The 16,623-nt window shown below is 37.1% G+C and overlaps 2 protein-coding genes across 3 annotated transcripts in view; both read left to right on the forward strand.

Annotated features, from left to right (window-relative positions):
- LOC147759367 (SH3 domain-binding glutamic acid-rich-like protein 3) overlaps nucleotides 1-16,623 on the forward strand; it is a 191,822-nt gene that overhangs the window by 71,282 nt on the left and 103,917 nt on the right. The gene's annotated exons all lie outside the window — the stretch shown is intronic.
- On the forward strand, nucleotides 9,330-11,787 carry LOC106170499 (uncharacterized). The gene has a single exon (XM_013550382.2). It carries the CDS (start codon nucleotides 9,483-9,485, stop codon nucleotides 11,322-11,324), a length of 1,842 nt encoding a protein of 613 aa, XP_013405836.2. The 5' UTR covers nucleotides 9,330-9,482; the 3' UTR covers nucleotides 11,325-11,787.

A 16,623-nucleotide genomic window follows, 5' to 3' on the forward strand; every position in this document is an offset into this window, starting at 1 on the left:
GTATAATTAACAAGTTAAAGGTTGTTTCCACGCTTCCAAGTATTGTAGACATTGACAGGATAGTGCTGGAAGTGACGTGTAGTGGTTTAAGACGTGAAACTGAGTGTTCATTTTTAGCTGGAAGTGAAGGGGAGTGAAGACGTGGGCTCAGAGATTATAAAGGCGTCTTCTTCCAACAAAACAGTGAGACATCATTTTTTTTTTTGGGGGGGGAGGGGGGCATTTTGGGCAGAGAATACTTGTAGAAATAATATGCACATGTTATGAAAACGTGTTACGAAACCTGAAGATCTAAAATAGTGCTTAATTTGCAGTTAATTTGTTTTGTCATATATGCTGTATCGACCGACAGCGCGACAAAGAGCATCAAGGGAAAAGCATTAATACATTAATTTAACCAGTATATATTATTATATTTCCACGTGTTCCGCGTCGGGAATTAAGGTGTACAGGTATATCAGCCGCGTTCCATCCAACGTGGAAGTCAAGATGCGCCAACAGAATGTCGAGTTGATCCGCAGCAGGAAGAAGTTCTATGCCCAGTACATCGATATCTCTGAAAGTAATAAAGTTAAGGAATTTTTAAGGAGGCAAGAAGGGACTTCTATCGGTCTACAGCTTTTTAACGGCGAGGAATACTTTCTGACACTGTAAAGACGACAAGACTCGCAAATGTACATGTATAATGTACTTCAACCGCCATTTTGACGAAAACCTCACAACATATTTCAAAAAGAGAAATGTCTGAAGTTGGACGAGCTAACATGATTGTATTATACATATTGGTACATAATAAGTAATAAAAAAAATAAATAAATACACGGGGCGTTACCACAAAATATAACTTGCCCTTAAAGCATTATACCGGGGCACATATTCAGTGTGCTGCGGATTGAAAAATAAGAAAATTATTCAATGTTTTGCACTCTTACAAGAGAAATATTATTTTGCAATCCAGGCTTAAATTCTTTATGCACCTGGCATTTGAATTCACATTTCCTCATATAGTGTCGCGCGTGAGCTGTTAACCTACAGGTGTATTTCCGCTGGTCGTGTGTGATGTCGCCCGTGTCACCAGAAATGACATGCATATCCGACTGCCATTCAGCGAGAGTCCCTGTGGATTTAACTCAATAGAGCGGTAGTTTCGTTTGGAATGAGCCATTATTTAATAGATTCAGCACATCCTTTCATGTACAAAGTACGCTAAAATATCGTTTAACGCACGTGTTTTACAGTCTCGTAAGAACTGATAGTGTAAAGCGGGTACCCTCTACCAGGGCCACAGATTGATTTTTTATTAGATATTCACAGATATGTCTCTGGCTTATATTAATATCACATTTTTACAAATGAACATAATTCATCTACGGCCATGGCAGAGGGTAAAATGCGGGCCTACTATTTATGCAGCGTCGTCGGTTTGTTCAGTTTCTTTGCAGGTATTGTGTAAAGGGCGCAGATTCTGCTGTCCAGGCTCCCCTAACACATTCTGCTGTCCACGCTCACCTAACACATTCTGACTACTGAACACCCTCTGAAACCTCTCTGAGACCAGTGTATTATCTACGGGTCAACTACGGGTCCATATTTGTCGGTTCAGTTTCTTTGCAGGTATTGTGTGAAGGGCGCAGACTGTGCTGTCCAAGCTCACCTAACACATTCTGCTGTCCAAGCTCACCTAACACATTCTGCTGTCCACGCTCACCTGAGGCGCATTCTGCTGCCATCGTTCATCTAACGCATTCCGCTGTCTAGGAGACCCATTTTGAGCATAAATATAATGTGACGCCTTGTCTTATGATTAATACAAGATGCAGTCACTAGATGGCGGTAACATCTCTGGTCGTGTCTGGACTGATGTGACAAGAATGGTAGTCTGCTAGGAACCGTAGTCCATTCCCCATAATGCTAAGGACAAATCTTTCGGAACAGGGACACTTTATACATGACAATTATCAATTATCAATTATCAAATATTTCAGATTGTGTTTGATAATTATCATGTATGATGCAACTACCAAGCTAATAAACATTTTTGCTCAGGAAAATTTTAGTTCATAGCTAGTGAATAGCCAGACAAAACGTGCACTAGTGCTCTGTTCAAATATCTGTGGACCTGGCGGAGGGTAGAAACCTTGGCGATAAAGTAAAAGTTACCCAAATTTCAAGGTCGGTAATTACCAATATTTGTTATTATTTTGTACCTTGAGCTTTTTATTTGATTTATGTAATATTTACCTTATTTTTGTATTTTGTAATATAAAAGTTTTAAGCACATTATGTGGTATGAGCTCGGCCCTATTCTCTTTACACTACACACTTTACCCACTGAGGATATATTTTGTTTGATTTCAATTTGATGTGGTATGTGGATTATTACTAGATAAATGTTATATGTAAAAATCCTCATGATGAAAAAGCAATTATTGAGACTTGTATGTATGACATCAGATTTTGGCTCACGATAAACTACATAGGGACCAGTACCATAGATTATCGTATTTACTATGGCTCGATCCTTCTCCATGGGGATTCTCGATAAATTGTAATCAGCTTAGGCGGCTAGGATGTCCGTAACGCCTACCGACTGCCATGGGGTAATTAACTATCGTTTGGCAGCTTCAGTAGGCGTGCCAGACATCTAAGCCGCTTAAGCTGAAAGAAATTTAGCAAGAAACCTCCGGAGATGGATCGGACCTATTAGATCGATCTTGGTATGGGAACCCAGAAAAAACCTCAATGATGATAAAACTGAATTGATCTATTTCAAATCAATCCTGTTGTTCGGAATGCCTAACTATCAAATGGGAAAAATCAGTCTATTTAGAATTCAGCAGTTCGTTTCCTTCGAAAACTCATAAGTTCCACCATATCACGTGATTCTCACATGTACACCAGTTCTCCACGATCTTCATTAGTTATAACCCGCACGAAAATGCAGTAGTATCGAAGTAGCAAAGAAGCATTAATGCAGTAGTGGTGTGGAGCATATTTGCAGTAGAAATGCAGTATAGCCTACTGCAATTCTACTTCAAAAATTACATAGGGTTGTACAGAGGAGGAGCATTAATGCAGTAGATTAGCAGCATGATAGAAGCATGTTTCAAATATGCTAATTACATGTAGCTCCCACATCGAAGCAGATTTGAAGCATGTTTGCCGTATGATTGCAGTAGTCTACTGCGCTGGAGTATCTACTTCGTTTTCGTGCGGGTACCCACATGCAGCCTTAAAGAATAGTCTATAAAATATAATTCTTGACTTTACATGAATAATATAATTTACTTATATATTTTATTTAATAATAAATTAATAATAGAACTTTTAAAACTCTTCTTTCCTGTAGTCAATTTCATCTCAAGCGAAACGATACAAAAAAGGCTTAAAACATATAGGCTATTCACACTAGCATTTTCGACCGCGGTCAAGGCCTGCATGACCTCGGTTCTGTCGCGGTGAACTTTTCTAATGTGAACGGACGACGTACTCCTGACCGCGGTCGAAATAAACCCAGATCGGGAGCTGGGTTAAATCGGAGTTAACTCCGGATGTTTACATATGGAACGCATGCGCACAATTGGGCAATTAATCAACTGATCTCGTTTGCAAGAAATCCTCGCAGCTATTTGAGTCCTATGAGTATGAGTAGCAGCAAAATAGTAGACCTATCATTGTCTGAGGATGCCGTCAAGGGCCTCCTCGCCAAATGGTCGGAGAGTGAGGTACAACGTAAATTAGCAGGAAGCGCCAAGAATAAAACGGTCTGTCGCAAAATAGTCTTTAGGGTATCTGCATCACCATGCCTACATAGTATCTTATCTTTTGTCACCGTTTTGCGGTAAACTCATATATCTGAAATAAAATAATTTAAATATAAAGGGTCGGATTTTTACTTATCCGAACAATAGAGTGCATGCTGAACAGGGAGTACGATTGCTGAAATTCTATCGCTACTGATCGCTGCCGGTATCAGAGTGAACGCAAATAATCTCGGTTAAGTTGACCGCGATTCAATCGGAGTTAACTCGACCGCGGTTAACTGCCTAATGTGAATGGCCTAATATTGTCACAGGAGTTTTGAGATTGTTGCACTTATTTTGTGGTCTTATTTTATTAACATATCAAATGTGTCTTAACTCTTACCACTCTCTTGAAAAGAATTTTAAAACCTTTTTATTTTAAAGAATATTTCGATTTACTAAAATATTTTAGTTTTAAATAACTTTATGTTAGTTTTTAATATATCTTTGTGGTGTTAGTTTTTATATGTTAGTGTAAGCAACACTGAGACGCACATTGAGCGCGGTTTTAAAAAATGTATTATCATTATTATTTACATAAAATCGTTTGAAAATATTTGAAAAGTATCAAAGTCCAGGTGAATTGGTAGTGACAGGCTGGAAAGGTAATAAATGCTAAATCATTGACATTTCCCGCCTTAATATTGAGCAGTTAACAATATGTCCCTGTACAAAATATTATCAGAGTGCCTACTTATAAGAGATCTTCACAGACAATCAGCGTCTGGGGTAATAAACTAGCCCAGTTCTGTCATCTCTTGTAACAAGAGCCTCGTGGTGCGGTGTACAGCTCAGGTGACTCCTGCTATCAGGACGAGTGAGGTGTTTTCTCACGTACACCCAAGTCTACAGTTAGTGCAGGTTATAAGGCACAAATTTAACGCCATCCTTTCTATACATTTTCTTTTTCGTGTTAATCCCAGCCATTTTCCGTAATATTTACTTTAGCGATAAAGGAAAGTTCCTCAATTATCCAGGTGGTAATTGGCAGTGTTTATTTTTCACTTTGAACTTTTTACTTATTTGATATTTATTCATGTTTGATATTTTGCGATATATAAGTACTGCCTGCATTAATGAGAATAGTTTGAAGGTATTTGGAAAGTTCCAAAATCCCTTGAAATTAGATGTTAGTAATCTGTGGCAGGGAAGGTAGTAACTGCTTAATCATTAGCAGCGTCCTGTTCTGGTATTGAGCAGTAAACAACTTGTCCTTGAACAGACTGTTATCAGAGAGTCGGGAAGGATATAAAGCGAATTGAAACACACTTATCAGCGCCTGGGTTAATAAACTAGCCCATTTTTTGCTATCTCCCGTAACAAGTGTCTGTGTTGCCTCGTAAAACGTAGGTGATTCTGGCTATCAGGACGAGTAAGGTGTGTCAATTCTCACGTACACCCAAGTTTACATTTAGTGCAGGTTTAAAGGAGCCATCTAGAATGTGTTGAAAATCAGATTATAAACTGAATCCCTGGAAATGTAATAAACTTAATAATTGGATATCATACATGAATGTTAGTATGATTTTTCACAGTTTTGTGGAGATGATTTATTTTCAATATTATTGCGAGAATGGAAATTTGAAATCGAAAAATCCCTTGAATTATATCTTTCGATGATCGAACTGCGTGGCTTCTGAACACTTTTCACGAAACGGAAGGCCAAATTTAGTGCAAATCCATGGTTGATTGAACTAAGATATAAAAAGGGGAACTATATAAACATACAGTTACAGGGGGCTTGTCTGAATAGTAGATCGACCTGAAGAACAAAAAATTCAAATTTGGCACTTACCTTTATCAAATCTTGTTTTTTATCTTGTTTACCAGGTATAATTTTCAGACAGGTAAATATCTGAAAAAATCAGGTGATTCTGTTACAGTCCATGGGTCCAAGGAGGGTGGCGAGAGGATAATCGTAAATAAGAAGCTACCAGTATTAAACTGCAACTTGATCTAAAATTGATAACGAGTTTTAAATGTTGTTGGTCATACAATCATGATACATCTTTTATTCAGAAAAATAAAATAAAACGCGCACCAGATGCTCGATAAATTAGGAGAATATTGTTGATCAATGCTTATTGGCTGATCGCAACTTAAGTAATGTAGAACTGACTGAAACTTTCACAAAATCACTCCATTTTCACAATTTCTCTTACCAGACAATTTATTCAAGAACGAACTTTTTCCCAGTTAAAGAAGAAGTAACCTCGTGAATGTTGCTCACATTAAAATGTCATTTACAGGCCTACCCAACTACCAGACTCGGCACCGAATGATCCTGAATGCACCGGTATATCAGACCACACTACCCGTTTTCAAGGTGTGAGTCAGTACACATTTCACAGTATCATACCCCGAACAAATTTTGAGTGGTGATGCAATACTTTTCAACCCCGCTGAGAATCGTCACTATCACATCGCGTACTAGGCAAGAGCGGTGTCGCGTCTGATACTGTGAAATGCGTACTGATACACACCATGAAAACGGGTAGTGTGGTCCGATCTACCGTTGAATTCAGGACCATTCGGTGCCGAGTCTGGTAGTTGGGTAGGCATGATTTAGCTGCATTTTAGGCCGGTCTAAAGACAATCGGCTGTTTCATAATCAGGGGTACAAAATAGGGGTCACATTGAGAGAAAAAAAAACTCTGATGCATTTGTTTAATTTTGTAACAGATAAAAGGAATATGATCTTAACTATAATATCTACAATTTTTAGAGCACAACATTAGTTACTTTTTGTGCTACGCTCAAATTAACAGAACGCCCCTTAGACTATGATCTGGGGGTACGGACACTACACATTCAAGTAACTGATGCTTTTGTAACTGAAATATCATAATGTTTACCAGTTATTTTTGCCAAAATTCTAAAAAATATCAAACTAAAGATATAACAGCAGTACTTTATCCAAAAGGATACAAGTACATGTATTAATCAAAGACTTTTTTAGAGAAACACCACAGCACGTTTTTCAGTGGATACTGGAGCTTGGTTGTGTGTCATTCAGTTTGACTTTCATTCACCAGACTTTAATTTTAACTTTTCTTTCTGTTGCTTGACCTTTTTTATTTATTCATTTTTTTCAGTCTTGATTCCTGTTTTTGGAGTCTTTTCTTCTTTTTCATCTCTCGTTAATTTGCACCTCTTGTTCTACTGTTTTCAGGATTGTTGGGTTTCTGCTTCTCCTTAACTCTCTGTCAGTATGCCCTAATTGCTCTTTATTTTAGTCTTTCTTGCTGGGCCAGCCTAGGATGATTCTTCATTTTTTTGCTTCTCTTCTATGTTACGTGCACTCAACGTAAAACGTCTTCCTTACATGCTTCAGCAAGTTATCTTTACGGATATTAGCTCTTTGACGTCTTTTTTTTCAAATTATTTTTTGCTGAAAGTAAAAGGATCCCTTTTTCTTTTCCTATTTGGCTTTTTGTTTATTGTCATCCATATTTGATACTTCATTCACCGAGAGTATAATAAATGTACTGTTAATTATGCATGTATTGAAGTGTTCGTACCGCCTCAAAATATATCATATACGTTAATCTATAGAATATTAATCCATATACAGTTTATTATTTTGCAATTAGCTATATTTGGCAATATATTCAAACCAATATTGTTAATTTTGAATGCAAAGAGTAGCATCTTTACTGATATTATTTCTTTGCAAAATCTCTTGCCTGACTCTAATTAATCAGTATCACTTTATCGAATATATATTTATATACAATGTTTTTTCTAAACATCACAAGACATGAATGCATTTTATATAGTCTAAAACAATATTTTGTACCATATTTTGATGTTTTATCATCATTGATAAGTAGCCAGTTATCCAATGGTTAATGTATAACTTGGGGGTACGGACACTACAGTGGGGGTACGGACACTACATTTGGCACCAAATTCTTGCATATCTTTTCATAATAAGGGGTTATGTGCTATTTTCTTCCTGCAAAATAAATGTCAGTGTAGACATTATAGAATAATAAAATCAGACAGAATATGCTGTGATTCCTAAATAAAACAGATAGGGGGTACGGACACTACAAAAAGTAGGAGACACCAAGGGGCTCATGATTATAAATACCATAGCATTAATAATAATGGTTACATATGCACAACTCCTTTATCAAGTTTAAGTCATAACATGGTAAATTCATCATATTATCACGTAGGTGATGTAAGTGCCAGATTCCCTGTTTTATATAAACAAGGTGTAAGTACAGATTCCTTGTTTTAGCTTTAACAGTTGTGAGTAGTTTTCATTACTTGCGTGAGTAGCGCGCTTATTTGAATGTTATTGAGTCATAACGCTACAAGAATCTGTACAAGAAGGGTCTCTCCTGCAGTTAACCGTATTTCCCAACGTAGTAAAGTGTATTGTAACAGTTCAAAGGGAGAAATCATAATGTAAGTGTTTATACTATCAAATGTGTTTGCATAGTGTATTTATAAGTTTTCTGTATAAATTATAAAGGTGAAAAAATAGGTATATAAGATAGAGCACCTGATAGGGTGTGGCCATTAATATGAAATACGATAAATGTTAAATATGAGAACGCATTGGTTTAATTATCAACTGTAAACCCTTCCTGTAATTCAGTATATAATGTTTAAATTATGATTATTGCATTATAAGGTAAACTTCATATCATTTGTGTTCATTGTATAGATATAGCAAATTTCAAGTCTCGCTATATATAACCGATTTAATGTAATGTAATGTTCAATATATCTAGTAAATTATAGTTTCCTGTATTTATTTATTTCTTTATGTATTTATTCATTTTATTTATTTATTGTTTTCTTTCCTAGATTATGTACCTTGCTTGCTTGCTTGCTGTCATGCTGACATGCTGACCTGCTGACTAGTCCATTTACTGTACTGACATAAGCGATGTGAATGGTTACTGAACTGAACATTTAAAATAAAGCATGAGTAACATAAACTCCAATGTCTCAACGATTTCACAGGTGATTTCAAAGTAATATTTGGCCTTATCAAATATGTTTTTCATTGCATTAACAAAAATAAGTGAAATGTGTATCAAAGCCCGTTTCTGCAAAATGGTTACAATATATTTTTTTCTCAGAACATATCTTTGGAAGAACCTGCTAGAAGAGAAGACAGATGTTGTGGGAATTATATACCAATATCATATTCACCATAAATCATTGGCATAGAGAGCTAGTGCATCATCTTTATTACCTTAATTGCAAATGACCCACCGTAACAGCTAAAAATAGGTACTTTTGGAACACATAATTGGCTATATTTTTGTAAATTGTAATCCGATTATTATAATTCTTTTTTTATTTTGCTCCTATGAACAGTGTCTTTGATATTAGTCTATCAGCAATCTCCAATCATAAATTGTTAATTTATCAGACACTTTAACCACATTAACATTAACCACATTTAATTGTTCATCCTGATTGTGAAACAGCCGAATGTAACTGACATGTGATTTAATAGGTTACCCTCGCATCCCCCACCGTCCTTGGCAGAGGATATCACCACTTTGTCAAATGACGTGGTCTGATGTTCGTGTATATAACCCAGAAGCAGTGTTAACCAGTTTAGTCACAGACAGAAAGGCCACGAAAAAACGCGACACCATGAAGTGACAAGACTTATAACAGCTTTTTGGCTGTGTGTAAACTTGTGTAATGGCATCAAAGAAGCTGTACGAGGAGTTCAGTGACAATTTTCTCACGTGTCACATCTGTCTTCACGAGTATGAAGACCCGCGTCTCCTCCCATGCTATCACACTTTCTGCCTGACTTGTCTTGCCCAGCACGTGGCAGCGAGTGGGACGGGAGGCAACATCACGTGTCCAGTGTGCCGCCAGGAGGCGCCTGTTCCACCGGGTGGGCTGGAGAAACTTGTCCGTAACTTCTTTTTGTCCAAGGTGAAGGACTTTATGTTGAAAACAGAGAAAAAAGACAAAATGTGCGGTAACTGTCACTCACAAGTTGCTCAATTTTACTGTCAAGATTGCAAACATTTTTTCTGTGAGAAGTGTCGACAAAAACAGCATAACGCTAAAAAAATTCTGCGGGGACACACAATGATTTCAGTGTCTGATCACGATAAGCAAGTCCAGGAAGAAATAGACGCTTCGCTATTTTGTGATAAACACAAAGGACAACAGTTAACCTTTTATTGCACAGATGACGATGTTGTTGTGTGTCGTGACTGTATTCTCACCAAACACAACAAACACAACTGTGTTGACATTGCAGATGTAGCGGAAATCCACAAAGTAAAAATAAATAGTGCCTTTAATGATGTATCTAAGAACATTTCACTGTTTGAAAAAGCAGAGTCAGAAATATCAAAGCAACAGAAAGATACAACTAACGCTGTAAACAAAACGGTGGCCGACATACAACAACAGGAGGCGGATATTATAAAAGAGGTTCAGCGTATTTCTGCTCAGTTGATAGCAGAAGCAATAGACCACGCTGCAACGCACATGAAGTCACTCGAGGCTGAGAAAGATCGCATTCAACTACAGAAAGTATCCATCCACAGCACATGTGAGTTTGCCAAACAGCTTGTTCAACATGGCTCCCACACGGAGGTGATGACACACGCTAAAAAAATCCGAGCAAGGATGAAAGAACTGAACAATGTTAGACCCACCGTACAGGTAAAAAGAACAGAGATAACTTTCAGTAAAGGGAGACTTCCAGTGGACTTCTTTGGTCGCGTGAAAAAATGGCTAAATACTGCATCTTTGGTTGGTGAGTTTGATAGTAGTATGAAAGATGTATGGGACATATCGTGCAGCCAAAGAGGGACAATATATTTAGTTTCTAACAGGCTGGGTAAACTTACAGCAATATCACCATCTCATAAGGTGATATTCCAGGTTGATGTACCAGATCCCAGAGGTGTCACCGTGCTCAGTGATGACAGACTGGTGGTTACATGTGATGATGGATGCCGAATGTATTCTTCCTCCGGGAAACATGTCAAAACATTTGGTCAGGGTGACATTTCTAACCCCCACGGTGTTACAGTGAACAACAATGGACACATACTTGTCTGTGACGTGGACAATAGATGTATATGTGTGTATGACGCTGTGCAGTACAATCTTATCAATAAGATAAGTGTTCCTATGTGTGAAGACCCACTATACATTGCAGTGCTCCCATGTCGTGACACCATTGTGGTGAGTGACAGTGATGGACACTGTGTATATGGAGTGACCCACCAGGGTGATGTAGTGTTCCAGTATGGTACACCAGGTGAGGGAGGCTCAGGTGATGGATACCTGGATTACCCCTGGGGAGTGTGTACAGACAGCGTGGGGCACATCTTCATTGCTGACCAATCGAATAACAGGGTGGTTGTTCTGTCCTCAGATGGCCAACTGTTAAGATACGTGGTGGGTCAACAACAGGTTTCAAGGCCAACGGGTGTGACCATTGATAACAAAGGACAGCTTGTAGTGGGGGAGTATGGAGGCGAGGTGAAAACATTTCGCTTTGTTCATTAACTACAAGTTAAGTAGTATATCAGACGTTACCAGGCAACGTCATTTCTACCACAAAAAGAGAGAAAAATTACAGCGAAACTTTGTGAACATTACTTGTTCAATACATAAGTATGGATATTCTTTTAAAATTACAACTGTTATATTGGAAGATGATGATACTGGTTCAAAAAAATTAGTTATATGATAATGTAGGAGTGGGAAAGTAAAAATATCCATTATGTACACTAACCAATTTCATGTCGAGGTTCAAAAGTGACAACAAAACCAATTTAATTATTTCTTTTACTATTTTTCGCACTTTTACAGTCTAGTTATGCTACTGTATTGTAAAACATATATTTTATTTGAGCACTGATATTGTTTAATATGTTTCTAAAAAAGGACACAGGACGACAAGTTATTTTACCTTCAATGAATCAAATGTACATGAAACAAGCTTTTAAATAAATGCTTTTAAAAATTTCGTCAGTAATACCAGTATTTACCAGCAGGAATATTGTAACACTTACGTAAGCGCTGGGACATTATGGTTTTACCTCCAACCACCGCGATATCCGCATGAAGACGGATAAAGTCACCGCGTCTCCTCATACACTACACGTGTATTATAGCTACTTGAACAGGTCACACTCTTAACTTGAAATCCTAGGTTTAAGGCTCTGTCGATGCATTTGTATAGTTCGAAATGCACCCTTGTCACATTTTTCTTTCAAAAGTAAATGAGCAATAACTTATTATTTCTGTGATATCCTTCTTTTCACGTACAAATATGTGAGTTTGGATATAAGTTTATTTTGTTTTACAGAAATTCAAAAATGAATTGCTGACTGCCATTACATCATGCTGTAATAATTTAGCGGGCGTGTGACTGGATATATGGGCTTGAAAGATAATTAGATCGCGCAGTTTGTGTTATTTATCTTTTTAATTTTTTTTAATTCTTCCTTTCCATTCCCAAATTTTCATTAGAAATATCATTTAAAATTAAATGTATTTCACCTTTAAATCTACAAGAAGCATTGGAATGACTTTTAATATTAGCACATTCTGAGACCGCCACGTCGTCAAAGTTACCATTAAAAATTAAATTAATGTATTCCACGTTGTATTTGTCACTGAAAGGCGACAGTTACGTCATTGCGCATTTATCCAACAGATATCCTAACTTGAGGGAGTGGCCAGCTCAGATTGGCAGAATGGTCAGTGGCAACGGCTGATTGAAAACTGTTCAAGTAATTTGACCTTTATAATTACAATGTTTTAACAAATTTTCCTTTTGGAAGTACGGGAGTATTGTGTGAAGGGCGCACATTCTGTTGTCCACGCTCACCTAAAGCATTCTGCTGCCATCGTTCACCTAAAGCATTCTTCTGCCCTCGTTCACTTTTAAACGCTTTCTGTTGTCTACGAGCCCAATTTTGAGCATAAACATAATGTGACGCCTTGTCTTATGATTAATACAAGATGCAGTCACTAGATATTTCAGCTTGTGTTTGATAATTGTCATGTATGATCCAGCTACCAAGTTAATGAACAGTTTTGCTCAGGGAAATTTTAGTTCTCAGCTAGTAAAAAGTCAGACAAAAGGTGTTCTAGTGTTCTGTTCTAGTGGTCTGTTCAAATATCTGTGGATCTGGCGGAGGGTAGAAACCTTGGCGATAAAGGAAAAGTTACCCAAATTTCAAGGTCAATAATCACCAATATTTCTTATTATTTTGTACCTTGAGCTTTTTATTTGATTTTTGTAATATTTACCTTATTTTTGTATTTGGTTATATAAAAGTTTTAAGCGCATTATATGTTCTGTGCTCAGTCCTATTCTCTTTACACTACAAATTAGATCGATCTTGGTATGGGCACCCAGTCAAAATCCTCAAGGAGTGTGTACAGACACCGTGGGCCACATCTTCATTGCTGACCAGGATAATGACAGGGTGGTTGTTCTGACCTCAGATGGTCAACTGTTGAGATACGTGGTTGGTCCACAGCAGGATTCAGCATCAATGGGTGTGACCATTGATAAGAAAGGACAGTTTGTAGTGGGGGAAGATGAAGGCAAGGTGAAAACATTTCGCTATGTTTCCTAACTACAATTTCAGTAATATATCGTCGACATCATTTTATCCACAAAAAGAGAGAAGAATTACAGCCAAACGTTGTAAACATTGCTTGTTGAATAAATGATTATGGACATTTTTGAAATTACAACTGTAATATTGGAAGGTGAAGATATTGGTTGTAAAAAACTAATAGTTATACTATAATGTAGGAGTGGCAGAGTAAAATAATTCATTATGTGCGTTTAAATTCCACACTAACCAATTTCATGTCGAGGTTCAAAGGGACAACAAAACAATTTAATTTTTTTTTACTCTTTTTGGTACTTTTACTATACTTCAACTGTATAATAAAGGTACAATTTTTTTAGCAATGATAAAGTTTGATATGTTTCTAAAAAGAGGCCACAGTACGACAAGTGATTTTACCTTCATTAACAAGTTTGCACGTTCTCTTGTATTTTTGTAAATAAATGCTTTTAAAAATATCATCAGTAATACCAGTATTTACTGTGAGACCAGCAGGAATATTGTAACACTAACATTATGGTTTTACCTCCAATCACCGCGATATCCACATGAAGGCGGATACAAGTCACCGTTACCGCGTCTCCTCATACACTACACGTTGGTTAGTTACTTGGACCTGAGGTCACACTCTTAACTTGAACTCCTAGGTTTTAGGTTCTGTCGATGCATTTGTATAGCTCGAAATGCACCTTTGTCACATTTTTTACAAAAGTAAACGAGCAAAATTTTATTAATTCTATGATATCCTTCTTTTCTTGTACAAAAATGAGTCTAGACACTAGTTGTATTTTATTGTACAAAAAAAAGAAAGAAAAGAAAATTAATTGCTGACTCTCTCTCTCTCTTTCTCTCTCTCTCAAATATTTGCGAAACAATTTACAATTTAATTTAACTTACAAGCTTTACAAATTTTTTTTTGGGGGGTGGGGGGGTGGGGGGCATTTTGGGCAGAGAATACTTGTAGAAATAATAGGCACATGTTATGAAAACGTGTTACGAAACCTGAAGATCTAAAATCGTGGTTAATTTGCAGTCAGTTTGTTTTCTCATCATGCTGTATCGGCCGACAGCGCGACAAAGAGCATCAAGGGAAAAGCATTCATACATTAATTTAACCAGTATATCTTATTATGTTTTCACGTGTTCCGCGTCGGGAATTAAGGTGTATATCAGCCGCGTTCCATCCAACGTGGAAGTCAAGATGTGCCAACAGAATGTCGAGTTGATCCGCAGCAGGAATAAGTTCTATGCCCAGTACATCGATATCTCTGAAAGTAATGAAGTTAAGGAATTTCTAAGGAGACAAGAAGGGACTTCTATCGGTCCACAGCTTTTTAACGGCGAGGAATACTTTCTGACACTGTAAAGACGACAAGACTCGCAAATGTACATGTATAATGTACTTCAACCGCCATTTTGACGAAAACCTCACAACATATTTCGAAAAGAGAAATGTCTGAAGTTGGACGAGCTAACATGATTGTATTATAGGGGTATATACCAGTACATAATAAATAATAAAAAATAAAAAAATACACGGGGCGTTACCACAAGATATAACTTAGCCTAAGAGCATTATACCGGGGTACATATTCACTGTGCTGCGGACTGAAAAAATTAAGAAAATTATTCAATATTTTGCACCCTTACAAGAGAAAAATTGTTTTGCAAACAAGCCTTAAATTTTTATGCAACTGACATTTGAATACACATTTCCTCATATAGTGTCGCACGTGAGCTGTTAACCTACAGGTGTATTTCCGCTGGTCGTGTGTGATGTCGCCCGTGTCACCAGAAATGACATGCATATCCGACTGCCATTCAGCGAGAGTCCCTGTGGATTTAACTCAATAGAGCGGTAGTTTCGTTTGGAATGAGCCTTTATTTAATAGATTCAGCACATCTTTCCATGTACAAAGAACGCTAAAGTATCGTTCATCGCATGTGTTTACAGTCTCGTAAGAACTGATAGTGTAAAGCGACACCCTCTCCCAGGGCAACAGCTTGATTGATTTTCATTACATATTCACAAATATGTCTCTGGCTTATTCATATCACATTTTTTACAAATGAACAAAATTCATCTGCAGCCCTGGCAGAGGGTAAAATGGGGGCCCACTTTTCATGCAGCGTCGTCGGTCTGTTCAGTTTCTTTGAAGGTATTGTTTGAAGGGCGCAGATTGTGCTGTCCACGCTCACCTAACGCATTCTGCTGTCCTCACTCACCTAACACCGTCTGCTGTCCACGCTCACCTAACACATTCTGCTGTCCACGCTTACCTAAAGCATTCTTACTATTGAACTCCCTGTGGTACCTCTCTGAGTCCAATTCATCATCTTGATCAGCTTTAGGTCAATATTTGAGGAGGCGGTGCGATTTAATTTTTTTTTTTCTTAAATCAAAATAAGTGGTAATCAACCCAAACATATTTTGTACAGGAAAATATAAATAGCAATATTTCTAGCAAAATAAAAAGGTTTCGTTGTCCTCTAGTACATAGACCATCACGTTGATATGAATCTACTAGTTTACATATCTTCTTAACATGCGTACTTCAACAAACATTATCACGTATAGGACCCGTGGGCACTAGATCGTGGGCGGCAGCGGGGCTGAAGTGAATCCAACATGGCGGCCCCCTGCGCCAAGATGAGAAAGCTGACGATGCTTGTACGGCTGATATGTTATTTGTTCTACTACCTACATGTAGTGCCGATCCAAATAAATTTTATTACTTTTTTATTTTTATTTTGCAGTCGAATTATATAATATATTAGAACTCCTTTTAAAACTCTTCTTTCCAGTGGGCAATTTCAACTCAAGTGAAACGATACCAAAAAGACTTAAAACATTTTGTCACAGGAGTATTTGAGATTGGTGCATATATTTTGCGGTTCAGTTTTATTAACACATCAAATGTGTCTTTGAATGACACTTATCTCTGCTTTGAAGAGAATTTTTAAAACTTTTACAATTAACAGGTATTTGGTTATCTTAAATCTTTTTAGTTTTAAATGTTAGTCTTTAATTTATCTTTGCGGTTTTAGTTTTTATATGTTAGTGTAAGCACCGCTGAGACGCGCATGTATCGGGGTTTTAAAAATGTATTATTATTATTATTATTATTATTATTATTTTTTTTTTTTTAGGAAAATCATTTCAAATTCCGAATTAATTGGTAGTGACAGGCTGGAAAGGTAATAAATGCAAA

This window comes from Lingula anatina, chromosome 10 (genome assembly GCF_051362555.1).
Source record: "Lingula anatina isolate TDL-2025a chromosome 10, LinAna3.0, whole genome shotgun sequence".
Taxonomy (NCBI): domain Eukaryota; kingdom Metazoa; phylum Brachiopoda; class Lingulata; order Lingulida; family Lingulidae; genus Lingula; species Lingula anatina.